Below are 26110 nucleotides of genomic sequence, written 5' to 3' on the forward strand. Positions count from 1 at the left end.
AGGGAGGGTTGTCAAACTTTTTTCTTTTGACTTTTGGGAGGGTAGTGTTTTTTTCCCCCTGGTTTTACATTCCCTCTTCTGCTCGCATTTTCCCTATAAACAATGGCTTGACTTACTTTTGACATTAACCCAATAAAGTTTAAAAACATTTGTGAAGGTTTGGTGTGGCTATTATTAAGCTTTCGCTACTGCCGGCCTATGATATGAAGGCAGTGCGCCACATCACTACAACTGACTTGAGCCGAGGAAGTCTGTTTCAGGCCTATCAGAGTTACTCCTATAATCTAACGCTTATCTTTATACAAAATAGTTGGATCTAAAAATGTACGAATTAGCCCCCTTCTGTACGCCTATATCTGAATAGCAGACGCAGTAGCCATCTGACATGAGGAAATGCATGTCGGTGTCATAGCATCTCTCTGGGTCTAAGCCTAAGCTTCTTTTCCTTTATATAGGCTATATATATTTATTTATTACGCTATTTATATCATACAGTGGACACCTAAGTCTAAAGGCCTATGCATGCAATGCCCTGATACATTTTGAGCTCAAATCTCTGACCACGAGGTGGACAATTATTAGTTTAGGAATTAGCCTAAAAGCCAATAAATAAATAGGCTCTAAAGTTTTGCGTAGGCTTTTTTAAAGTTTTTTTTTGTAATTTGTTATTGCTGTTTTTAAGGGCACGTAAATGTGCCTCATTTGGCCATCAGATCCTCCAGGTCGGATCTGAAAATCTTCTCTGTCATGTTGTCCGGCGCCAAATGATCCTAATGGAAACTGAAATGGCGCGTTGTTTTTATGAATATTTTAGAATATTTGCATAAAAATCTGTCACCAATTGGATGGAAACCTTGCTACAGACACCCAGAGCATGGTGCAGGGATCTGGACAGGGAGAATACATGTTACAGTAGGCCAGTAAGGCAGGCTATGGCTGTACAGATGTTCGCTAGTCCAGTGTCACTTTGATTATGCCTGCACATCATGCTTCACCATGAAGCCAGTAGCCCCAAACATCTAAACAATAAGATAGCAGCCAATCAAGCTTGTAAGAATTGTACTTAAACTCCCCCCTCATACTAATCTGAAGGTTGATCATTTTTCGTCTCTATCTATTTCATTGTATATGTATTTATGTCAAATTAGGGACCATAATGAAAACAAGTCCTCGATTGTGTCCTTGATTGTCCTTATTGTGCAAAATCCCTCTCACTTTAAAAAAGATTTGTGTATATACAGTTGAAGTCGGAAGTTCACATACACTTGCGTTGGAGTCATTAAAACTTGTTTTTCAAAGTTGTGGCAAAATGGCTTGAGGACAACAAATGTGTGGGCAGAACTGAAAAAGCGTGTGTACAAACCTGACTCAGTTACACCAATTTACCCAAACTTATTGTGGAAGGCTACTTTTTACATTCATCTCTAGGAGACAGAACGTGTCTCCTTCCTGAGCGGTACGACAGCTGCGTGGTCCCATGGTGTTTATACTTGTGTACTATTGTTTGTTCAGATGAACGTGGTACCTTCAGGCGTTTGGAAATTGCTCCCAAGGATTAACCAGACTTTTGGAGGTCTACTATTTTGTTTCTGAGGTCTTGGCTGATTTCTTTTGAAATGTCCCATGATGTCAAGCAAAGAGGTACTGAGTTTGAAGGTAGGCCTTGAAATACATTAAAAGGTACACCTGAAATTGACTAAAATTATGTCAATTAGCCTATCAGAAGCTGCTAAAGCCATGACATCATTTTCTGGAATTTTCTAAGCTGTTTAAAGGCAACTTAGTGTATGTCAACTTCTGACCCACTGGAATTGTGAATTATAAGTGAAATAATCTGTCTGTCAACAATTGTTGGAAAAATGACTTGTGTCATGCACAAAGTAGATGTCCTAACTGACTTGACAAAACTATAGTTTGTTAACAAGAAGTTTGTAGAGTGGTGGAAAAAAGACCTAAGTGTATGTAAACTTCTGACTTCAACTGTATTTATTTAATTATAAATATGGCATAAAAATGTTGAAAATCTGATTTCCCTTTAGCTGATCATTGTCTGCAGCTATCTCTGATCGTGGTGTAATGAATCAAGCAGGGAGAGTGAGCTCGTCTATGGTGGTCGGCGAACCCTCAACCTTCTGGCTCGTAGCCCTGCGTGGCATTGACTGTGCCACAAAAGTGGCAAAGTCGATATCCAGGTTTATAAACACACGGTCACTACAGTTATTGTTATCTTTGGTTGTACACATTATTTTTAGTTAATTCTATGAGAGGGGAGAAAGAGAAGTACTGGATTTTTCCACTTGACATTGGCTAAGTTAGACTGTAATGAATAAGATGTTGACTAACAGGTCTATTTGTCCTGGTTCTGTCGTGGAGGAAAGTTCTGGAGTTGGCATTACCCTCTGGTGGTCAAGATAGACATAGCATTGATTTAATAATCAGTACTGGAAATGATTGTGTTATTACGCCTCTCCCTTTTGCTAAATGTGATCAATCCCTCTCTTTCTCCTCACAGTTTATCTACGACGGGGAGGTTACGTGGTATGTCAAAATGTCTCTTGATATTCAGTTGGTTGATAATCAGTTGATAGGTGTATTTTGAATAGATTCTCCTGTGCTCGTGTCAACTGTATGTGTGCTGGGGGTGGATTCATTCTATATTGTATTCAAGGTGGGAGTCTCTAGTCCTGAACGTGATGTACCTCTTCTACATTCTAATCATGAAGTGAGTATAAGCATCATCTGGGCGCTCACATCATCACACACCACGAACACACACACTTCCCATCTGGACCAAGAGCTATTCAGTCATTTAAGATACTGTCAGAGGATACTTTCAGAGGGGAGTGTAATTACACTGTTTACTCACAGGACAGTCTGCATACTTCTGTAAACTCTTGGATACTTTCTACTCAATTCTCATGGTCTCTTTTCTGAATGTTCATCACTTGTGTGTGTAGGTTTAACGGCAGAGCGAGGCGCTACTTTGACCGACGGAAGAAGAGCTCCGTGAGTCTGGCCAACGGTCTGACGGGCAGCACTGACCTGGAGGACAACGTCACCTGTGACGCCACCGCCGTCCTGCTCAAGAAAGGTCCCTACCCTGGTGGCACACAGATATGACATCACGTTATCAGGCTTCTGTGGGGCGACACTTTATTTGGATAGTACATCTACAGACTATCACTAACTGTTCAACTAACTATCTACTATCTACTAACTAACCTTAACCCTTTACCCTAACTCTTATTCTAATCCTAACCATAACCTTAACCCTTTACCCTAACTCTTATTCTAATCCTAACCATAACCTTAACCCTTTACCCTAACTCTTATTCTAAACCTAACCATAACCTTAACCCTTTACCCTAACTCTTATTCTAAACCTAACCATAACCTTAACCCTTTACCCTAACTCTTATTCTAAACCTAACCATAACCTTAACCCTTTACCCTAACTCTTATTCTAAACCTAACCATAACCTTAACCCTTTACCCTAACTCTTATTCTAAACCTAAACATCACCTTAACCCTTTACCCTAACTCTTATTCTAAACCTAACCATAACCTTAACCCTTTACCCTAACTCTTATTCTAAACCTAACCATAATCTTAACCCTTTACCCTAACTCTTATTCTAAACCTAACCATTACCTTAACCCTTTACCCTAACTCTTATTCTAAACCTAACCATAACCTTAACCCTTTACCCTAACTCTTATTCTAAACCTAACCATAACCTTAACCCTTTACCCTAACTCTTATTCTAAACCTAACCATTACCTTAACCCTTTACCCTAACTCTTATTCTAAATCTAACCATAACCTTAACCCTTTACCCTAACTCTTATTCCAAACCTAACCATAATCATAACCTTAACCCTTTACCCTAACTCGTATTCTAAACCTAACCATAACCTTAACCCTTTACCCTAACTCTTATTCTAAACCTAACCATAACCTTAACCCTTTACCCTAACTATTATTCTAATCCTAACCTTAACCCTTTACCCTAACTCTTATTCTAAACCTAACCATAACCTTAACCCTTTACCCTAACTATTATTCTAATCCTAACCTTAACCCTTTACCATAACTCTTATTCCAAACCTAACCATAATCATAATCTTAACCCTTTACCCTAACTCTTATTCTAAACCTAACCATTACCTTAACCCTTTACCCTAACTCTTATTCTAAATCTAACCATAACCTTAACCCTTTACCCTAACTCTTATTCCAAACCTAACCATAACCATAACCCTTTACCCTAACTCTTATTCTAAACCTAACCATTACCTTAACCCTTTACCCTAACTCTTATTCTAAACCTAACCTAACCATCACCTTAACCCTTTACCCTAACTCTTATTCTAAACCTAACCATAACCTTAACCCTTTACCATAACTCTTATTCTAAACCTAAACATCACCTTAACCCTTTACCCTAACTCTTATTCTAAACCTAACCTAACCTAACCATCACCTTAACCTTTTACCCTAACTCTTATTCTAATCCTAACTTTAACCCTTTACCCTAACTCTTATTCTAATCCTCACCTTAACCCTTTACCCTAACTCTTATTCTAAACCTAACCTAACCTAACCATCACCTTAACCCTTTACCCTAACTCTTATTCTAAACCTAACCTAACCTAACCATCACCTTAACCCTTTACCCTAACTCTTATTCCAAACCTAACCATAACCTTAACCCTTTACCCTAACTCTTATTCTAAACCTAACCTAACCTAACCATCACCTTAACCCTTTACCTAACTCTTATTCTAATCCTAACCTTAACCCTTTACCCTAACTCTTATTCTAAACCTAACCTAACCTAACCATCACCTTAACCCTTTACCCTAACTCTTATTCCAAACCTAACCATAACCATAACCTTAACCCTTTACCCTAACTCTTATTCCAAACCTAACCATAACCTTAACCCTTTACCCTAACTCTTATTCCAAACCTAACCATAACCTTAACCCTTTACCCTAACTCTTATTCTAAACCTAACCATAACCTTAACCCTTTACCCTAACTCTTATTCTAAACCTAACCATTACCTTAACCCTTTACCCTAACTCTTATTCTAAATCTAACCATAACCTTAACCCTTTACCCTAACTCTTATTCCAAACCTAACCATAACCATAACCTTAACCCTTTACCCTAACTCTTATTCTAATCCTAACCATAACCTTAACCCTTTACCCTAACTCTTATTCTAAACCTAACCATAACCTTAACCCTTTACCCTAACTCTTATTCTAAACCTAACCATAACCTTAACCCTTTACCCTAACTCTTATTCCAAACCTAACCATAACCTTAACCCTTTACCCTAACTCTTATTCTAAACCTAATCCTAACCTTAACCCTTTACCCTAACTCTTATTCCAAACCTAACCATAACCTTAACCCTTTACCCTAACTCTTATTCTAAACCTAATCCTAACCTTAACCCTTTACCCTAACTCTTATTCCAAACCTAACCATAACCTTAGCCCTTTACCCTAACTCTTATTCTAACCATAACCATAACCTTAACCCTTTACCCTAACTCTTATTCTAAACCTAATCCTAACCTTAACCCTTTACCCTAACTCTTATTCCAAACCTAACCATAACCTTAGCCCTTTACCCTAACTCTTATTCTAACCATAACCATAACCTTAACCCTTTACCCTAACTCTTATTCTAAACCTAATCCTAACCTTAACCCTTTACCCTAACTCTTATTCTAAACCTAATCCTAACCTTAACCCTTTACCCTAACTCTTATTCCAAACCTAACCATAACCTTAGCAAGCAGTTGCTTATCAACAGATAGTTTGTTGATGGTATGAGTATCTGAACTATCCAAATAAACTGTGACCTTCTGTGGTACAATACAGAGAAATACAGTTTACCTTGAAATGATTTTGATAGTTGTGGTGGTTCCACTGAAAAAGGAACTATGGTAGTATCTCAGTTTCAGTTACTTCAGGGCCCTTTATCGACTTCCCCATAGTCAGATGAACTCATGGATACCATTTTTCTGTCTCTGCGTCCAGTTTGAAGGAAGTTGCTAACTAGTGTTTGCTCATTGCGCTAACGCTAGGTAGCATTGGCTCGTGAAACTACCTCCAACTTCCTTCATACTGGACACAGTTCATCTGACTCCGGGGAAGTCGATAAAGGGCTTCATTTCCAAAATCCTGAAGAATCCCTTTAATTAAGGAACTCAGTGGAAGGTACACACGTGTCTGTATGAGTTTCTTGTGTCACCAGTCTGTTAGTGATAACAGTAGCCATTTTGTCACTGTACCCATAGCTAACTTCCAGTGTGCTGATGGTGGATGAGCTACTGTCAGCCTACCCCCACCAGCTGTCCTTCTCTCAATGAGAAACTATTAGAGAAGAAGTAATCAGGCGGCCATTTTGTGTCTGTCCCCATAGCTAACTTCCAGTGTAAGCCCAGTGTGCTGATGGTGGATGAGCTACTGTCAGCCTACCCCCACCAGCTGTCCTTCTCTGAGGCTGGCATGAGGATCATGATCACCAGTCACTTCTCCCCCAGGACACGATTAGCCATGGCTTCACGCATGGTCATCAACGAGGTAAGAATAGGGTAATATATATATATATACACAGACACACACACACACACACAGACACACGATATCTCTCTCTCATTGACCCAGTATTGTGTGTGTGTGTGTGTGCAGAGACAGAGGGTGATCAACACCAGTGAGACCAGGGTCAACCAACACATCACCAACGGAGACTCAGACTCTGCAGCCGCCAGGGCTCCAGAGAGGCGGGGTCTGGAGAACGGCAGGACGGGCGGGGCTGAGACAGGGCTGAACGGGAGATGCCTAGGTCAGGGGGTCCTGGAGTCGGGGAATGAGACGGAAAACGAGAACGAGGATAATGAGAATAATGAGAATGACGGAGGAGAAGAGGAAGAGGATGAGAACGAAGGACCTCTGGTCCCTCACAGACCACCAGGTGTGTGATCATGTTATATGTCTATTTGCTTTATTCTATGTTTTACATATTTCAATTCACTGACGCTCATTTTCTCTCTTCCAATCCCCTTCTCTTTCTGTCTCTCTCTCTCTCTCGTTCTCTCTCTCTCCCAATTCAATTATAAAAAATGTTCTGTCTCTCTCTCTCTCTCTCTCTCTCTCTCTCTCTCTCTCTCTCTCTCTCTCTCTCTCTCTCTCTCTCTCTCTCTCTCTCTCTCTCTCTCTCTCTCTCTCTCTCTCTCTCTCTCTCTCTCTCTCTCTCTCTCTCTCTCTCTCTCTGTCTGTCTGTCTCTCTCTCTCTACCTCTCTTACTCCCTCTCTCTCTCTGTCCCTCTCCCTCCCTCCCTCTCCTCCAGCGGGTGTGTGTAACAAGATGAAGTGGCTGCTGTGCTGGCCTCTGTGCCTGCTCCTCTTCTTCACCATCCCGAACTGTGCCAAGCCACGCTGGGAGAGATGGTTCATGGTCTCCTTCGTCACCTCCACCATGTGGATCGCTGGCTTCTCCTACATTATGGTCTGGATGGTGAGTTCTTATTTAACCTTTATTTACTAAATGTCATATTAGCCTTGGCTCCAGCTGTCCTCTCAAACGGGAATACAGTGTTGAGGTCTGGTAATTGTCTTACAGAAAAATGCTAATGGTACGACTGCCATGTTGTCATTGACTATAGGTGACTGTGATTGGGTACACGCTTGGCATCCCTGATGTCATCATGGGCATCACGTTCCTGGCGGCGGGGACTAGTGTTCCAGACTGCATGGCCAGCCTCATCGTGGCACGCCAAGGTACTGTAGGGAGAGAGACACACAGAGACCACTCCATCAGAACCAACTCCACAACACTTGTCTTTTATGAGGTTACACAGAGCTGTTGAACTGCGGTACTGCACACACGAAGTACGGTGTTATAATACAATGTATTACGATATATTTTTCTCTTCTGTCTAGGTCTGGGAGACATGGCCATCTCTAACTCCATTGGCAGCAATGTGTTTGATATTCTGGTGGGCCTTGGCCTGCCCTGGCTTTTACAGACCCTCTGCATTGACTATGGATCAACTGTGAGGATTCCTGCTATTACCCATGTTATTTATTTAGACTATTTCCCAACATTGTAGACAGGCTTAGAGCTGATCATGTGTTTCTGGGTCCTCTTCAGATCTCTCTGAACAGTAGAGGATTGATCTTCTCTGTTGCGCTGCTCTTGGCCTCAGTGTTCCTCACAGTGAGTACAGGCTGTTCTCGGATCAGCCTAAACCCAATACTAGCTTCAACTTTATTTCAAAACAACTGTCTATAAACCAGTGTGTTTTGCTGATGTTTTCACCTGTGACCTGCCTAGAATACATCCAACAACCTATCACTCTCTATGGTCTATCTATGAAACACACAGAAATGTAGAGCACTATGTTAACTCCAAATCTAATCTCTCTTTTCCCTCCTCCTCTCTTCCTCTGTCCTCAGGTGCTGGGCGTCCACTTAAACAAATGGACTCTGGACCGTCGACTGGGTCTGACCTGTCTCCTCATGTACGCAGTCTTCGTCTGTTTCTCCGTCCTCATCGAGTTCAACGTCTTCATCTTCGTCAACCTGCCCATGTGCCGTGAGATCCTCTGATCCTTGTGCTCTTCCTCCTCCTCTTCCTCCTGCTTTTGCTCCCGGAGGATGTCTTTGCCACAGGTCTTTTCTCCCTGTCTGCTCGCCCCACCCTCGAGTGGATTTTTATCTTGAAATAATAGTTGTTTAATTTATCTTTGGTGCAATACAAGCGAATGATGAACGGAGATTTTGTGTTCGTCTGGTTTTGGCTGGAGAAGAGAAGACGTAAGAGAAAGTCCCATTGGAAAATGATGAGGTCAAAGGTCAACTGAACAGGAAGTAGTAGTGACTGCTTCCTGTTAGCTTTCTGTTGCCATGTAAACTGAAGACATTGGTTTGGATAAACTAAACTGTATTATCATCGACGTCGATGTATAAGCTGCTAACTGACTGAGAGAAAATGATTGGCTAACGGCAAATGATAGCCAATAGGATTGTGTTATTTTCTTACTCTTTGTACATGTTTGGATTTAAATATTATACATATTGTTTAAGGTGTTTTAAGTTAAGATGGATGTGCGACAGGATTCCATGTGTGCTGGCTGTAAATATTTGAGGAAAATATTGACATGGAGAAGTTTATTGACTGCTCCGGTTCTTCAACCGTTCGGTGAAGCGGCAAGAATCAAAGAAGAGGAGGAGGATATTTTTGTTTAAGCTGAGTGCACTGTAGGGACTTGACCAAACAGTGATGCTCTCATGCCAGCCATTTCTTCTCGCAAAGTGTAAGACAGCATGACATGCTAATCGCGAGTCTATTCCTTTAGCTTTGTGCTGTAAGGGAGAGTTCATATTAATCTATTCTATTTGCAGTAAGAAATATTTATGTACAGTACAGTGTTTTTGTTGTTATTTTCTCTCCAAATATATCCAAATATATCCGGGATATAGAGTACCAGTCAAAAGTTTCTACACAGCTGCTCGTTCCAGGGTTTTTCTTAATTTTGACTGTTTTATACATTGTAGAATAAAAGTTAATACATCATAACTATGAAAAAGCACATATGGAATCATGTTGTAACCAAAAAAAGTGTTAAAAAAATCAAAATATATTTTATATTTGAGATACTTCAAATAGCTACCCTTTGCCTTAATGACAGCTTTGCACAGTCTTGGCATTCTCTCAACCAGCTTCATGAAGTAGTCAACTGGAATGCATTACAATTAACAGGTGTGCCTTGTTAAACGTTAATTTGTGGAATTTCTTTCCTTCCTAATGTGTTAGAGTCAATCAATTGTGTTGTGACAAGGTAGGAGTGGTATACAGAATATTTATTTGCTAAAAGACTAAGTCCATATTATGGCAAGAACAGCTCAAATAAGCAAAGAGAAACAACAGTCCATCATGACTTTAAGACAAAGGTCAGTCAATCTGGAAAATTTCAAGAACTTTGAAAGTTTCTTCAAGTGCAGTCGCAAAAACTGTCAAGCGCTATGATGAAACTGGCTCTCAAGAGGACCGCAACAGGATAGGAAGACACAGAGTTTCCTCTGCTGCAGAGGATAAATTCATTAGAGTTACCAGCCTCAGAAATTGCAGCCCAAATAAATGCTTCACAGAGTTCAAGTAACAGACACGTCTCAACATCAACTGTTCAGAGAAGACTGCATGAATCAGGCCTTCATGATCGAATTGCTGCAAAGAAACAACTACTTAAGGACACCAATAAGAAGAAGAGACTTGCTTGGGCCAACAATCACAAGCAATGGACATCAGACTGGTGGAAATCTGTCCTTTGGTCTGATGAGTCCAAATTTGAGATTTTTGGTTCCAACTGCCATGTCTTTGTGAGAGGTGAACGAATGATCTCTGCATGTGTGGTTCCTACCGTGAAGCATGGAGGAGGAGGTGAGGGGGTGCTTTGCTGGTGACACTGTCTGTGATTTATTTAGAATTCAAGGCACACTTAACCAGCATGGCTACCACAGCATTCTGCAGTGATACACCATCCCATCTGGTTTACCCTTAGTGGGACTATCATTTGGTTTTCAACAGAACAATGACCAAAAACCCACCTGCAGGATGTGTAAGGGCTATTTGATCAAGAAGGAGAGTGATGGAGTGCTGCCTCAGATGACCTGTCCTCCACAATCACCCGACCTCAATCCAATTGAGATGGCTTGGGATGAGTTGGACCGCAGAGTGAAGGAAAAGCAGCCAACAAGTGCTCAGCATATGTGGGAACTCCTTCAAGACTGTTGGAAAAGCATTCCTCAAGAAGCTGGTTGAGAGAATGCCAAGCGTGTGCAAAGCCGTCATCAAGGCAAAGGGTGGCTACTTTGAAGAATCAAAAATATATTTTGATTTGTTTTATCACTTTTTTGGTTGCCACATGATTCCATATGTGTTATCTGATAGTTTTGATATCTTCACTATTACTCTACAGTGTAGAAAATAGTGAAAATAAAGAAACTGAGTAGGTCGTGTCCAACCTTTTGACTGGTACTGTATATTTTTCCTAATTTATCCCAAAATGATTGTAAATAAGGGATATCCCTGGAGTTGAAATCCAGCACCGTCACTTTATTGAACAGAGATACGCTATATGATATGTTTCTGTTGTACAGCATCTAGTTGTATGTAACTGTAACTACTGCACTTTAGGACCCTTTTAGGCTATAGAATCTTGTACAATAGCAGAATACCTTCTACGCAATAGTAGAATATGTTCTACCCAGTTCGAGTACAACAAGGAAAATACGTATTTTTTTAGAATAGTAGGTGATGTAAGAAAGTACACTGTCGAGCTAAAGCTGGATTGAAGTGTGTGTGTGTATGTGTGTTTGTGTTGTCTGTGTGTGTGTGTCTGCACCACGCATGCGTGCAAGTATGTTTTTGTGTGTGTTTGTGGGTGGGGGTGGGGGAGGAATATGGAAATCTCGTTAATGAGCAGACATAATCATGATTGATTTATTTATGGATTCATTTATTCACGGATCATGTCTGCTCTATCGGTATCAGAAAACCATGTGGATCCAGTTGTAAATGGAATGCTTTATGTTCTTCTTTCTATGTTATTGAGATTCTGTGTACCAATTATATAATCAAAATACTGGAAACCTGACTATGTTGTTTATATTTAAGAATATAGAACTTTATCATTTATAAGTTTTGTATAGTTCTTATTTCAAATATAGTATATATTGCAGCATTTGAATATTGTAAAAATGAACAGTTTGCCAGATGCAGGACATGGCACATTAACTAGACTGGTTTAGCCACCAGAGGGCATTCAAGTAAGTTTCATTTGGGAGTCATTGAATTAGATTTGATATCTCTTAGGAATAACCGGTGTCAATTTCTACAGTTTCTAGCAAGCAAACCTTTTGCACTCGCACAACACATGTATTCTCAAAACAGTCATTCTTAAACTCTTGTCATATCCCAGGCCCCGTATTCACAGAGTCTCAGAGTAGAAGTGCTAATCTAGGATCAGGTCCCAGCTGTCCAAATAATCCTATTCATTATGAGCTAACAGACCCACCTGATCCTAGATCAGCACCCATACTCTGAAACATTTTGTGAATACAGGTTCAGGTATTCAGTTAAGGCCTCAAACCAACAACAATTGTGGATGTGTGTATTTGAGCCAAAACAGTAACATATATTGTCAACAACAGTATTGTCACTTTGTATCAGTGCTTTGTATCCACAGCATGTGTTCAAACCAAAAGTGGAGATGTGCTAACTCGGACTATGGTTTACTTTAATGAGGATTGCCATGGTTACCAGATTAAAGGACCAGTCCGCTATCTTTTTGATGCTTTGTAGCCACATGAATGGTCCTCAGACTCAGTGTGTTGTGTAAGTATTTGTACATTTTTAATTAGGGGCAGTAAAACAATAAGATTATTGATTTTGCCACATAGAAAACAGTTTGGGCACTTCACTTTTAAGTGAATGGAAGAGGAATTTTCTGTTGGTCTGCATGTCTCTTCATAATAAGTCTGGATTATTTCCATGTGTACATTTGAATTAAGGTATTTCGTGATCAAAAGGCACTGTTTTGATTCTGTTATTATACTGGTCATATCAAAAGGGAATATAGGCTATTATAAACAGTGTTTAAATAACTTATGACGAGCATATTTATTTTACAAAAAAATACAGTATTTAGAATGTAGGCCTACTTCCCTAATTGGTTTCAACAAGAACCGATGTCATTTTACAGTCATGTCTTTGGAATTGTTTGTAAATCCTCATTTTCTTTCCTGAGGGCCTCTGGTTAATGTAGCCTCTCGTAGTACTCTGTGTTTAGGAGGGATTCGGTCATATTTTGCTCCCAGGGGCCTTCTTGCAATAAACAGATTTACATACAGTATAATAGTTTCTAGATTGTTGTTATTGTGATTATGTATTTGTTATTTAAGCTTTATTTATCCAGGAAATACCCATTGAGGTCAGAAGACCTCTTTTACACCTGACAAGTGTCCATTGGAAAGTCAGCAGGATGAGAAGACCAAAGGAAGGAATGCACCTGGACAAAGGTTGAATAAGGTTTATGGACATAGGGTAGCTGAGTTATACATTGTAGTGATTGTCATGTATTTGGCACAGTAGGCTACTTTTGATTGAAAGTCTTTGGGGGTGTTTGTTTTAGCATCTTACACCAATGTCCTGCAGATGTTCTATTCTCCCACTATATTGAAAAATGAATCAATCTAAACAACTGTGGAATAAGTGTATGTTTATAGGCCTACAGTACATGAAGAATAAAAAGTCAGTCTGAAAAAGTCGTCCAACATCCCCATCAGCGCATGGAGACGTTCCAGAACTGGTCATGTGATCTAGAGGTTAGCACTCGCTCGAGTCTTGTACTCGCGCTGCAGTGTTTTTACCGGGAGAGGGTTGAGCCTGAGCGATGTGAACTGAACTGAACTGAACTGAGTTCAGTGCAATGGAGACGTTTTGGCAAGAATGAAACTTCAAAAGAATGAAACTATACAATACGATGCAAAACTATATGAAACAAAAGTCAAACTTGATGAGTTCGCGTTGCACCACGCATAGACCACTTGGAATTGTGTGGTTTCTGCCACAAGGAGACTGGACTTTGTCTTTAGGTAAGCACTTTACGCCGTCTTTACCCATAAGTGTATACAAACATTGGTTGCTTACTAATGCAGTTTTAACAATATTGTCGTTATGGCCAATTGAGGTATGAACTGTAAACGTATGATTACTTGTTATTTTGATATTGTCATAAATACAGATTTTAGTTTACTTAGAAATATATAGTTTATCGGCGACTTGATCTTTCTGGTTGAATAAATGCTAACACAATAATGCACGTTAAAGGGGCAAACAGCTGTGGCTACATCCAATTTTGGACTTCAATTACTGATATGTACCCATTGATACTTGAAGAATATACCTTGTAAATGCCTCATGAGCTGTCATACCACATCAGAACCCCAAATATACGCTTGTTTTACTCCAATGTTTGTAAACGAAGTACAAGTAAACAAAAACTATACAGCCTAAAAACATGGTTAAAACATGAACATGAATGGCCACTCCTTGCATCCATAGCTAAGTCTATATATTTGAGAGTGATTGCATTTCTCCAGCCCCATCCCTCAGCTTTTTACCAAAACAGGGGCGTGGATCTCCTTTGTTATGATTTCGACTTCTGATTGCCGCTTTAAATAGTGTTAAAATGGGTGTAACCCATATAGACATAACCTTTCCACTCAGTGAAACGCAAGTCTGGATGTGAGTTTCTACGAGGGGCCTGTATGTAGTATCAAGTCAGACTTACTTGGAAAGTCCAAAGTGAAGGATAATTCAGATTAATTCATTTGTTCACATCAAGCAGCAACACATCTCTTATTCTAATGCTTTTCCAGTCTCAGAGTAATAACACTTGCACCAATTTCTCCAGGCACAGATAAGAATTCCTCCTGTCCAATGTGCTGTATTTGACTCTGTCTTATCTATAGACTTAACTCTACTTCTGAGTACAGTACACTTAGCCAACTTTAGTCATTCGGGTGTATGCTACTTGTTTGGCCAAGAGATTTGGAACAAGTTCAAAAGAAGCAGGGATATGTCTGGAACAGACATCAAAGGGGGATTTCAGACCATTTATTAGCCTGCTACGGTCATGTTCAGAGGTGTAGCTACTCTGACCGCGTTTGACCTGACCTGGTTCAGTTTGATGTGTTCAGATAAGCAGTACTTGCCCCTATACAAACATATCATCATATATCACTCATATATCACATATATCACATCTTATCCTCAAGTAAAGGCTTGGAGGCAGTGTGCGCGCACTCTCTCTCTCTCTCTCTCTCTCTCTCTCTTTCTCTCTCTTTCTCTCTCTTTCTCTCTCTCTCTCTCTCTCTCTCTCTCTCTCTCTCTCTCTCTCTCTCTCTCTCTCTCTCTCTCTCTCTCTCTCTCTCTCTCTTTCTCTCTCTCTCTTTCTCTCTCTCTCTCTTTCTCTCTCTCTCTCTCTCTCTCTCTCTCTCTTTCTCTCTCTCTCTCTTTCTCTTTCTCTCTCTCTCTTTCTCTCTCCCTCTTTCTCTCTCTTTCTCTCTTTCTCTCTCTCTCTCTTTCTCTCTCTCTCTTTCTCTCTCTCTCTCTCTCTCTCTCTCTCTCTCTCTCTCTCTCTCTCTCTCTCTCTCTCTCTCTCTCTCTCTCTCTCTCTCTCTCTCTCTCTCCCCCCTTGCTATTCTGTGAAGCGATAGAGGACTTTCTTCCCATAGCTGTCCATTCAACTTTCCGTCTTCCCATCCAAGAAGAGCGCATGGAAAACATTGGAGGACACATTGGCACAGACCTGTCTAGACCTGAACATAGAGAAAGCATACCACAATCGACTGAATCTCCTGCAACCCCATTGGCCAGAAATTGTTACCAGATGTTTGTCAATAATCATTATTGGATCTTTTTCCTGGTTAAAGTTCAAGGGAGAGAGATTTTGGCGGCCGGTGGGTAGTTACACTGTTACGAGGATATGAATCAGCAGATAGGATTTAAAAAAATAAATGGACCACAGGTTTTTTACCATGGCTTGATTATGTTACTATGGTAGTAGTCCCTTGTTTCCCATAGCCAGGCCCAGACCATGTCCTCACTGTAAGTTAAGCCAGATACTGTCTGTATCTCGCTCCAGGTTTTTCTTTTTCCTTTGGAGGGGAGCATGGAAGGTTATTTTAGTAGCCAGGAGTCTTTGTTTTCTACTGTATAAACTACCCTGAGACTGAGACTTAAGTCTGTTGGTCCAACAGGTGTTTGTTGTTTTCTGCACCAGAACCTCGATGTGTGACAGAGTAGATACACATGTAGGTATACAGTCTGAAAGCTGCATGTCTAGGATGTATACAGGCTCTTAAAAGCCTTTGCATACCTGCTACGTAAACCTCTAGCGCCCTGACCCAAACAGGGTCAGTAGTGTACGAAGGGCCCTCAAATATGATGAGCCGCTGGGCCCCTTACTAAATCAATTATATTTTTGTCATTGTTGGAGTGGACACACTGTTTTCAGAGCACACAACCTAGGCTACACTTGTGAGTATTTTTGGGGGGTTAATTTCATTCGATTTACGAGTTGTCAATTTATTAATTGTCTTTTGTTTGGAACACTCTTGTCAGTATTGAGTAAGGACGTGCACCTGATTACGCATATAGAAGTAGGCCTAGGATACCTGGCCTGCGCACAAAATTAGGCTTATAAATGTGCCCATTTGGGGATCTGATAGTATTTCTAATTGTCTTAACTCACAACTCTCGGTCGACCAACAGCCTATCAACCAAAAAATCGACATATATATCCCTGGATCTCAGTTTGAGAACCCCTGAACTAGAGCATTGGCTAAGTCAGAGGTTGCAAATGCTGTCTAGACACATTTCTCTGCCTTCTGAGGTGACACTGGAATATCCATGGTTTTGTAGTGGGTGATGTCATCAGGAAGCAGGCACTCAAGTTACAGCTGTGAGGATTGTGCCCTTTTGTTCCCCAAAGACATATCCCACTGAACGCTTTCACAGGATCAGACTGTACCGGTGGCTTTATTCCTGCACGGCATAGAAACACACACACACACACACTTTCTGTCTAGGTTCAAACATCTTCAATATCACAGGTTTTCCTAGTATGGCTTGAGGACATGATTCTGTAACTGTATATTTATGTATTACCCTGCCAGTTTTAAATTCATATTAACTCTCACTGTGGCCTACATAACTTTATACCTTTATTTTATTTAACGTTTATTTAACCAGGCAAGTCAATTAAGAACACATTCTTGTTTACAAAGACGGCCTGGCAAGAGGAAAAATACCTCCTGTTAGGGACACTTTTTTGGCCTCCGCTATTTACTTAACAAATAAGGAACACTCAAAATGTGTTAATAAATCATAAATCACAATTTTGATCAAAATACAGCTGTAGACAGAAGTCAAAGATCAAACATCAGACATACAACTGATGTCTCTCCTGAGTTCTGCCCCGAACAAAAGAAAGACAGCATCTTTATAAACCTGAGATCACACCTTATCCCATGTCAAACCCCGCACGTGCAGCTAAAAGAACAGGTCATTCTTAACACACGGTTTCTGAGAACCTGTCTCAGCGGCATGCAAATCTGCCCTTGTTTCAGAGAAAAGCAGACGCTGTCTCTCTGCGTCTCGCTGTCGCCCTCAGTCCCTTTTCTCACTGACGCGGGGCTGCGGGTTTTGGCAGAGAGCAAGACACAGACCGGGGCCTCAATATTCAGCTACACAGTGAGCATAAGTACAATGGCACGTAAGCAAATTCATAACGACATCATCAATGGTGGGGGTCTTTAGAAGACCCCCAAAATCAACTTTAACCCTACAGATGTCCCAAAACTGGAGTTTTCATTTTCAAGCTGAACTAAAGTCATTGGAATGCAGAATATGCCAGACAGAGAGAGTATTGGAGCACTCAGCGGACCCTGAACTACTCTCCCTACATACCACTATATATTATGGCCTACTTTGGTTTCCTTTCAACACCACAGAGTGCTGGTGCTTTCAGTTTGAGGCCTAGTGGAAGGGTTTGTGTGGAGTCGCCATAACTAACCAACATCCTTCTTGGCCTTGCTCCTTCCTTTTGTCTTTATCCATCTCTCTTTCCTCTCCCTCCCCCCAGCTCTCTTTCTCTGCCCCATCCTTCCTGGTCTTCTAATCTCTGCTTCCCAGTGGCTAAGACATCTGTAGAGAGAGAGACATTACACATACTTATTTTAAGTGGAGAACTACATCCTCGGTCTTCACCCTTATTTCTGGTTCTCATTTAGTGGGGAGTGGCCCAGTGCTTTGAGTCGTGTAACTCAATTCAGAATGTGCTAAAACAACTCCCAACTTTTCCACTTGGTGTTGACCATAGTGCAGAAATCACAGAGTGGAAAGTAAGTTTTGATAGGGCGGTGGTGGTGGTGCCTGGTGCTTGCTCTAACAACAGATTTAAGTTGAGGTGGCTGTGTTTATTTTGAGCTTGTATTCTCTCCATGTGTTTCTCTAGAGACCTCTGTTCATGCTGGCCATTGGAATTACAACGTTTGTCCTTCTAGTCACTGTAAACAGCTACGACTATAACGAGCAACATGCCTACTTGGTGGGCTATGTACTGCTTTGCAATGTTTATTATGGTGCTTCTATGATACCAATGTCGCGATACTAGGGAGTAAGGACGCAAAGGAAACAAAACATGAAGCAGAATACATTTCCTGAGGAAAACCGTCCTCATGTTGGAACCAAACAGCTGTATGTTGTCACCCAGAGTCATATTTGTTTCTTTTCCAGGCTATAGCACACAATGTTTCCTTTTTTGCCAAGGAAAATCTGGTATCGTCGTACGGCGATACTGGTATCATGACAACACTAGTTCATGGCTCTTTTATAAGCTCCTATGCTCAGTCACTACACAATCCCTCTGAGAGTAATATGGGTCGACAAAGCATCTCAGAGTAGGAACGCTGATCTAGGATCTGTCCATATAATCTAGGATCCGTCCACATAATGTAATTCATTATGATCTAAAGGAAAAAAAGGGATCTTAGCAAGCGAACGTCTCGGCTGTCGTCGCATAACTCGACGCGTGTTTCGGCGGTCGTCTAAACCCACCGCGCGTGTCTCCTTCAAGCAGAAAGTTGGCCGGCACAACAGATTGACGATGTCTGGCGCTTAACGACACGTGTTTGTTTCCTTGGAAGACTGAAGTGTTTTTATTTAATGCAATTACTCAACTTCCTTTAAATAGTGCCAGGTTCTTCTTCCGTCCCCTTCAGGCCAAAGTCATCGTTCTTCTAGGTAGATTGTCTGGGTCGTTTATGGAACCTCCTCGAGTATCTCTTTATTTTCGTCTTTGTCTCTCCTTTCGTTGTTCTCTCTCCATTACAAACGCAACGGACTGCTCTGTAGCTACAGTATCTGTTGTTTAGCTTCAGTGTCTGTGTTTCATCTTTCCCTTCCTCCCCAACGTACGGTTGGTGTTTTAGGTGGATCGTGCTTGTTTCTATCAGGCGAAGTCTTCATAGTTCGTAAGGTGTGAACTTTCAAGCCATGTAGGGCCTTAAGCTTTTTCTTGGGACTACAGTTAGTTATGTTACATAACCAACAGAGGGGACTTATAGGGCATCAACTAGGAACCTGTGACTCTAGTGTGAATCTCATTCTGCTCTGTTGCCTCCAGGTCTCTCACCCTATCCAGTATTACTCCTGGGTAATGTTCAGTAGGGAGAACATGTTGTGAAATTGGGAGGTAAAGCCTGAATTTTTCCAATCAGAACACGTATTTTAGTTTTCCGTGGCAAAACATTTTTCTACGGTGTAGCCTGATGAACACTACCTCTGATGTTGCTTCTCTCTCTGGATCTGCCCTGTTCTGCCTCTCTTTGTTGATATTTCTCTCTCTTGCTCTCACAGCAACAAGAGGCCGTTGCACTTCAGTGCTTTATCATCTGGGTGGACAGAGGGGAGACAGAGGGGGAATTTATTGCCTGTGACTAAGTAAGGCCTTGAAGGTTCTTGGTCAATCAGCTATCTGAGTGGCAGAGGTTGAATCAAAATAGGAGGAGAAGAAGGGGAAAGGTTATCTTCACTATATGTCTCAGACAGCTATAACATTTCCCAGATCTCCCTTTAATTGCACGCTAAATGTTTCAGCACCAAACATATGGGTCACTTAGCCTGATCCCAGATCTGTTTGAGCTGTCTTGTCGACCTATGGACATTGTAACACTAAAGAGTCTGTACAGATCTGGGACCAGGCTATGGGCCACTTGGTTCATGTGGTCCTGCAACAACTCCTCCTGAACCTCCGCCGTGTTTGCGTGCGTGCGTGCGTGCGTGCGTGCGTGCGTGCGTGCGTGCGTGCGTGTGTGTGTGTGTGTGCGTGCGTGCGTGCGTGCGTGCGTGCGTGCGTGCGTGCGTGCGTGCGTGCGTGCGTGCGTGCGTGTGTGTTATAAAGTTGAGGCGAAGTTGAGGCTTCAAAAGGACCCCTTAAACCACAGAAGTGTCTTGAGAGTGACAACAGATTGAGTCTTGACCTTAACTGAAGGGTTGTCCAAATGTGTTGTGTGAGGACTATTGTTTCTGTCTGTTTCTGTTGGTATTGCTGCTATGTGCTGCTTGCTGTTGTTACGCACCCAATATGACATACTTTGTGCATTAAGCTGCCTGGGTTGGCTCTCTAATAAACAACAAGTTGTTTCCCCATAGGTCTTGGGCTGGCAATGATAGAGGATGGCAATTTTCTTTAAATTAGTGTAGGAGCTGGCAGATGTTGGCAGACGTTGTGTCATGCCAATCCTTTGTGATAATGTAAACCATGGCCTGCCACACACACACACACACACACACACACACACACACACACACACACACACACACACACACACACACACACACACACAGATAACATGTCATAATAATGACTGATTGGGCTACTAGCTAGTCTTTAAACCTCTATGAAAATGACAGTTTTGTATGAGGAACAGGGTATGTAGAAGGGAGTGCTTCTCTAGTTGTTCACTTCCACATTCTCAACCCGCAATTAATGAAAGGTTACTTACACAGATGCGCACCCACAAACGCACACAAACAGCCACAGACACACACACACAGATAGAGAGAGATTTGTCCTGTCTGTGGAACAGTGTGTCTCTGTGTTGCTGGATTGCAGTGCCAGTGGCCTGTCTGTGTTCCTGTGTGGAGAAACTCACTCAGATGGGTCTTTGTTAGTCTGCAGCTGAGGCACACCCACACTCTCTCTCACACTCACACTCACACTCACACTCAAGCACACTCACAGACACGGCCAATAACAACATTTCTCTGATTTGTGTGAATATCCTCTCTGATGACTATGATTATAAACATGCATCACTTTGAAATGCTCCCTCTGATCTGGATGTCAACAGTGTTGCCGTTGGATACAGCAGAGGCAATAGTCTCATCGTTTCCATCACCTTGATTCTCTCTGTTATTACTGTGCTCCAGAAAGTATCTCGGTTATTAACACCATGAGATATTGTCACGATGCTTAGATGCCGATAAGATATGTATTGTGATTCTATATGTATCGCGATGTATCACGGTTCTATATGTATTGTGATTCTATATGTATCGCGATGTATCACGGTTCTATATGTATTGTGATTCTATATGTATTGTGGTTCGATATTGCGATCCGTTGGTCCAAACATATTACGAACTACACTATATGTCTGCTATAGAGGGACAAGAGAGATGAACCGGGAGAAGAGTCCCCTAAGCAAGCTGGTCCTGTGGCTCTGTTCACAAACACACCCTACAGAGCCTCAGGACAGCAGCACAATTAGACCCAACCAAATCATGAGAAAACAAAAAGATAATTACTTGACACATTGGAAATAATTAACAAAAAAACAGAGCAAACTAGAATGCTATTTGGCCCTACACAGAGTACACAGCGGCAGAATACCTGACCACTGTGACTGACCCAAAATTAAGGAAAGCTTTGACTATGTACAGACTCAGTGGGCATAGTCTTGTTATTGAGAGAGGCTGCCGTAGGCAGGCCTGGCTCTGAAGAGAAGACAGGCTAATCGCACATTTCTCACAGAATGAGGTGGAAACTGAGCTGCACTTCCTAACTTCCTGCCCAATGTATGACCATATTAGAGAGACATATTTCACTCAGATTACACAGATCCACAAAGAATTTGAAAACAAATCTAATTTTGATAAACTCCCATATCTATATTCTACAGCAGCAAGATTTGTGACCTGTTGCCACGAGAAAAGGGCAACCAGTGAAGAACACACACTATTGTAAATACAACCCATATTTATGCTTATTTATTTTATCTTGTGTCCTCTAACCATTTGTACATTGTTAAAACACTGTATATATAATATGACATTTGTAATGTCTTTATTGTTTTGAAACTTCTGTATGTGTAATGTTTACTGTTAATTTTTTTTGTTTATTTCACTTTATATATTATCTACCTCACTTGCTTTGGCAATGTTAACACATGTTTCCCATGCCAATAAAGCCCTTGAATTGAATTGAATTGAATTGAGAGCCGTGATAAAAACGAGTTCTGATCAGTCATGTAAATAAACGTGCTGAAAACATGTTGGCTCGCCATTTAAAAAAATAATATAAAAGCTATAGGAGGAGAAATACTTGTGGTGCTGGTTCAGCTGACTAATGCTAGCTAATGTTAACTACCTTTTTTTTGAGAATCGGTTCTTGGAGTCATAGAATAGATATAATAGAGTCAAAATAATATTGTGATAATCTACTGTATTGATTTTTCCCCCCAACCACATGGTCTTGTTTGTCTACACTCTCGTCTAGTCTGGACCAAGTTAAGCCAGTGGAGTGAACATAATGACATTTCCACAGTTCATTCTGCCTGAGCTGAACTGCCACTGTACTCCGCACGGCTCCGGGGCTGTCTTCCTGGTAATCCCAATACCCAGCATGCACTGTGTGTCTCATGTTATGGTTTGTGACAGAGTGTTCACCCCAGATAGTTAGGTATGCGTACATAGTAGCCTACAGACAGCAGTGCTTTTGAGTTATTAGACTATAGGAACACACATCAGAGGATATGAGAGTTGCTATAGGAACTAGAATCTTCATAAAATCAGACTGTTCCTAGAACAGGGAACGGGGATATGTGGTGCAGTCATTTGTTAGAGACACAGTCAGAACAGTAAGGACTGCTGTCCAGAAAATGTCCTCTGCAGCAGGTACTTAGTCGATGTTTTGTTTCCTCTTCTGCTAGTCGATGGCTCTCATATCAAACCAGACTTCCCCCTTTTTTAAAGACAGGCTATATTTTTATTGTACATTTATTAAACCATGTCGTCCCGTTGAGGTCAGAAGACTTCGTTCCCAATCCCTTTTCTGCTGACAAGACACCAGGTGGAACTTACGGTTACAACGTTTTCTCAGTTGGGTTTTTACAACACACCATGGTTGGATTTATAGAGTAGTTTCCTGAGAAACTCCCTTGACAATGACCTGGCAGGGTGAAGGAACATGTGTTCCTCTGTTATCACTGTGTTCCCCAGCCTAAATAAAACAGCCATGCAGAACTGGAGATAACCCCATGTCCAACGACAGGCTCCCAGCCACAGACAGACGGACCAGCTGGGGATGGACTGAAAACGCCTTTCACTTCAGGTCCACGGTCAGGTTTCTTTATAGTCCTTCATAATGGTAACGATAATCTCTGTATTTTAGTATGGGAGGCTCATTCGAGAACAAATAGAAGACATGGTTTCTGTTTGGAACGGGAGAATGCGGTGAAATGGTGACACACTTCAAAGCCTCCATTACCCTGCACACAACACCGTGCAGAACTGATGAATAAGTTCCCAATTAAATCTGCTGAACTCCAGCTGAGAATGTCTTAGCACAGAGACTCCTGCCAGTACTGTGTTATCTGACAGGAAACTAGGCCGTTCCATTCCTCTCCTCTGTTTATTTTATTCTCTTTTCTGGGGGATCACTTCCTTCCTGTTGGAGATGAAAGTGAATAGAACATCTCACTGAGCTGCTGCCAGAGAGAGAAGAGAGAGAAGAGAGAGAGAAAGAGGAGAAAGAGAAGAGAGAGAAGAGAGAGAGAAGAGAGAGAGGAGAGAGAGGAGAGAGAGGAGAGAGAGAGAGGAGAGAGAAAGAAGAGAGAGGGCAGGGGTCCTGCTAAAGGCTTCAGCATAGAATGGAGAGAGATCGCGGGAGAGAGGGGTGCACAACTGTCCCCTTTCATCTACAGCCTCCAATAACACCCCTCCACTATGCATACACATTTTGTGCGTACACAAACACACTTCCATTCTCCAAAATAAACAAACACACATACAGAAGAGTAATGTCTTGCAGCCCTAGGTGTGAGCATAACCAGGGCATAACGCCCAATAACATTTATTGGGTAGAATTTTATCCTGGAGGCAGAACTGGGTTATTTCCACTAGATGGGACAGCTGCAATGTCAACATTGGCTGTATTGTAAAAATTCTAAATTGAGCTTTTTGGTTGTAATTTTAGATGAAGGTTATGCATTAGGGTTAGCAGTGGGGTACATCCATTTCAATTCAATCACTTTTTGACAGCAGCCCTTTTGATTTAACAAAACCTTCCATACATATTTGCCCATTGTGGAAGTGCTCAGAAAGTTTCAGTTGAGATTTATACCATTTAAATCATAGATTATGGGTGTCATGATCATTGATGTCATTTCAATCATAGAAATATACTTCATAGAATGGACCTATCCCTTCAAACCACTGCAGTTTAGCCGGTACACCATTGAAATTGAATTGACATTTGAACTTCTAATTCAAATCAAATGTTATTTGTCAAATACACATGGTACACCGGCGCCGACAGAGATGGCCGCCTCGCTTCGCGTTCCTAGGAAACTATGCAGTTTTTTTGTTTTTTTTACGTGTTATTTCTTACATTAGTACCCCAGGTCATCTTAGGTTTCATTACATACAGTCGAGAAGAACTACTGAATATAAGATCAGCGTCAACTCACCATCAGTACGACCAAGAATATGTTTTCCGCGACGCGGATCCTGTGTTCTGCCTTACAAACAGGTCAACGGAATGGATCGCATGCAGCGACCCCCCAAAAAAACGACTTCGTAAAAGAGGGAAACGAGGCGGTCTTCTGGTCAGACTCAGGACACGGGCATATCGCGCACCACTCCCCAGCATTCTTCTTGCCAATGTCCAGTCTCTTGACAACAAGGTTGATGAAATCCGAGCAAGGGTAGCATTCCAGAGGGACATCAGAGACTGTAACGTCCTCTGCTTCACCGAAACATGGCTCACTGGGAAGACGCTATCTGGGGCGGTGCAGCCAACGGGTTTCTCCACGCATCGCGCCGACAGAAACAAACATCTTTCTGGTAAGAAGAGTGGCAGGGGCGTATGCTTCATGACTAACGAGACATGGTGTGATGAAAGAAACATACAGGAACTGAAATCCTTCTGTTCACCTGATTTAGAATTCCTCACAATCAAATGTAGACCGCATTATCTACCAAGAGAATTCTCTTCGATTATAATCACATCCGTATATATCCCCCCCCAAGCAGACACATCGATGGCTCTGAACGAACTTTATTTAACTCTTTGCAAACTGTACTGACCTCGCCTTCTGGACGGTAGCGGGGTGAACAGGTAGTGGCTCGGGTGGTTGATGTCCTTGATGATCTTTTTGGCCTTCCTGTGACATCAGGTGCTGTAGCCGTCATGGAGGGCAGGTAGTTTGCCCCCGGTGATGCGTTGTGCAGAACGCACCACCCTCTGGAGAACCTTGCAGTTGAGGGGGGTGTAGTTGCCATACCAGGCGGTGATACAGCCCGACAGGATGCTCTCGATTGTGCATCTGTAAAAGTTTGTCAGGGTTTTGGGTGACAAGACACATTTCTTCAGCCTCCTGAGGTTGAAGAGGCGCTGCTGCGTCTTCTTCACCACACTGTCTGTGTGGTTGGATCATTTCAGTTTGTCTGTGATGTTTATGCAAAGGAACTTAAAACTTTCCACCTTCTCCACTGCTGTCCCTTCGATGTGGATAGGGGGGTGAAGTCCACAATCATCTCCTTTGTTTTGTTGACGTTGATTGAGAGGTTGTTTTCCTGACACCACACTCTGAGTGCCCTCACCTCCTCCCTGTAGGCTGTCTTGTCATTGTTGGTAATAAAGCCCACTACTGTTCTGTCTTCTGCAAACTTGATGACTGAGTTACTAATTACTACTGCAAAGATGACCGTCGGTCCACCCACTGTCAAATGTCAACTTAAATGGTCATATCTATTCTATTGTCTATGTCTATGATTTCAAAAGGTTTCCTATGGAAGTTTTACAGTATAATAATAATAACAGATATTACCTTTCAAGACCACATTCTCTGATGTGTGGACCTCCAACCATCTTTGTGGTACTATTTGAAAGGTGAGGTTTTTATTTTAATCCCATTTGAATATATTATTCAGCCAAAATATGACACCATCCCT

At 41.6% G+C, this 26110-nt stretch overlaps 2 protein-coding genes and 1 long non-coding RNA gene across 15 annotated transcripts in view; 2 read left to right on the forward strand and 1 right to left on the reverse strand.

Moving 5' to 3' along the window:
- LOC118377999 (sodium/potassium/calcium exchanger 3-like) overlaps positions 1-11681 on the forward strand; it is a 90667-nt gene extending 78986 nt beyond the window's left edge. Inside the window, exons 8-17 of the mRNA XM_052527791.1 lie at positions 2513-2538; positions 2669-2722; positions 2958-3091; positions 6446-6606; positions 6715-6997; positions 7374-7540; positions 7689-7803; positions 7966-8078; positions 8177-8242; positions 8482-11681. Of these exons, the coding sequence (XP_052383751.1) occupies positions 2513-2538; positions 2669-2722; positions 2958-3091; positions 6446-6606; positions 6715-6997; positions 7374-7540; positions 7689-7803; positions 7966-8078; positions 8177-8242; positions 8482-8634 (1272 nt within the window). The 3' untranslated portion in view covers positions 8635-11681. The remainder of the gene's footprint in view (positions 1-2512; positions 2539-2668; positions 2723-2957; positions 3092-6445; positions 6607-6714; positions 6998-7373; positions 7541-7688; positions 7804-7965; positions 8079-8176; positions 8243-8481) is intronic.
- On the reverse strand, positions 3105-6423 carry LOC127932312 (uncharacterized). Of its 13 annotated transcripts, none has more exons than XR_008144811.1 (3): positions 5722-6423; positions 4774-5248; positions 3105-4053 (listed from the first exon to the last, which is right to left on the reverse strand). It is a non-coding gene; the product is annotated as an uncharacterized LOC127932312 (long non-coding RNA). The 13 variants fall into 13 exon arrangements; XR_008144807.1 differs by lacking the exon at positions 5722-6423 and having other exon boundaries at positions 4774-5027; positions 5163-5696; XR_008144810.1 differs by lacking the exon at positions 5722-6423 and having other exon boundaries at positions 3105-3973; positions 4774-4796; positions 5071-5696.
- Positions 11682-13430: 1749 nt separating the features above from the next.
- LOC118375971 (ras and Rab interactor 2-like) overlaps positions 13431-26110 on the forward strand; it is a 47832-nt gene continuing 35152 nt past the window's right edge. The window contains 1 exon segment of the mRNA XM_052527800.1: positions 13431-13680. The gene's annotated coding sequence lies outside the window, so the exon portion shown is untranslated.

Source organism: Oncorhynchus keta, chromosome 10 (genome assembly GCF_023373465.1).
Source record: "Oncorhynchus keta strain PuntledgeMale-10-30-2019 chromosome 10, Oket_V2, whole genome shotgun sequence".
Lineage (NCBI taxonomy): Eukaryota > Metazoa > Chordata > Actinopteri > Salmoniformes > Salmonidae > Oncorhynchus > Oncorhynchus keta.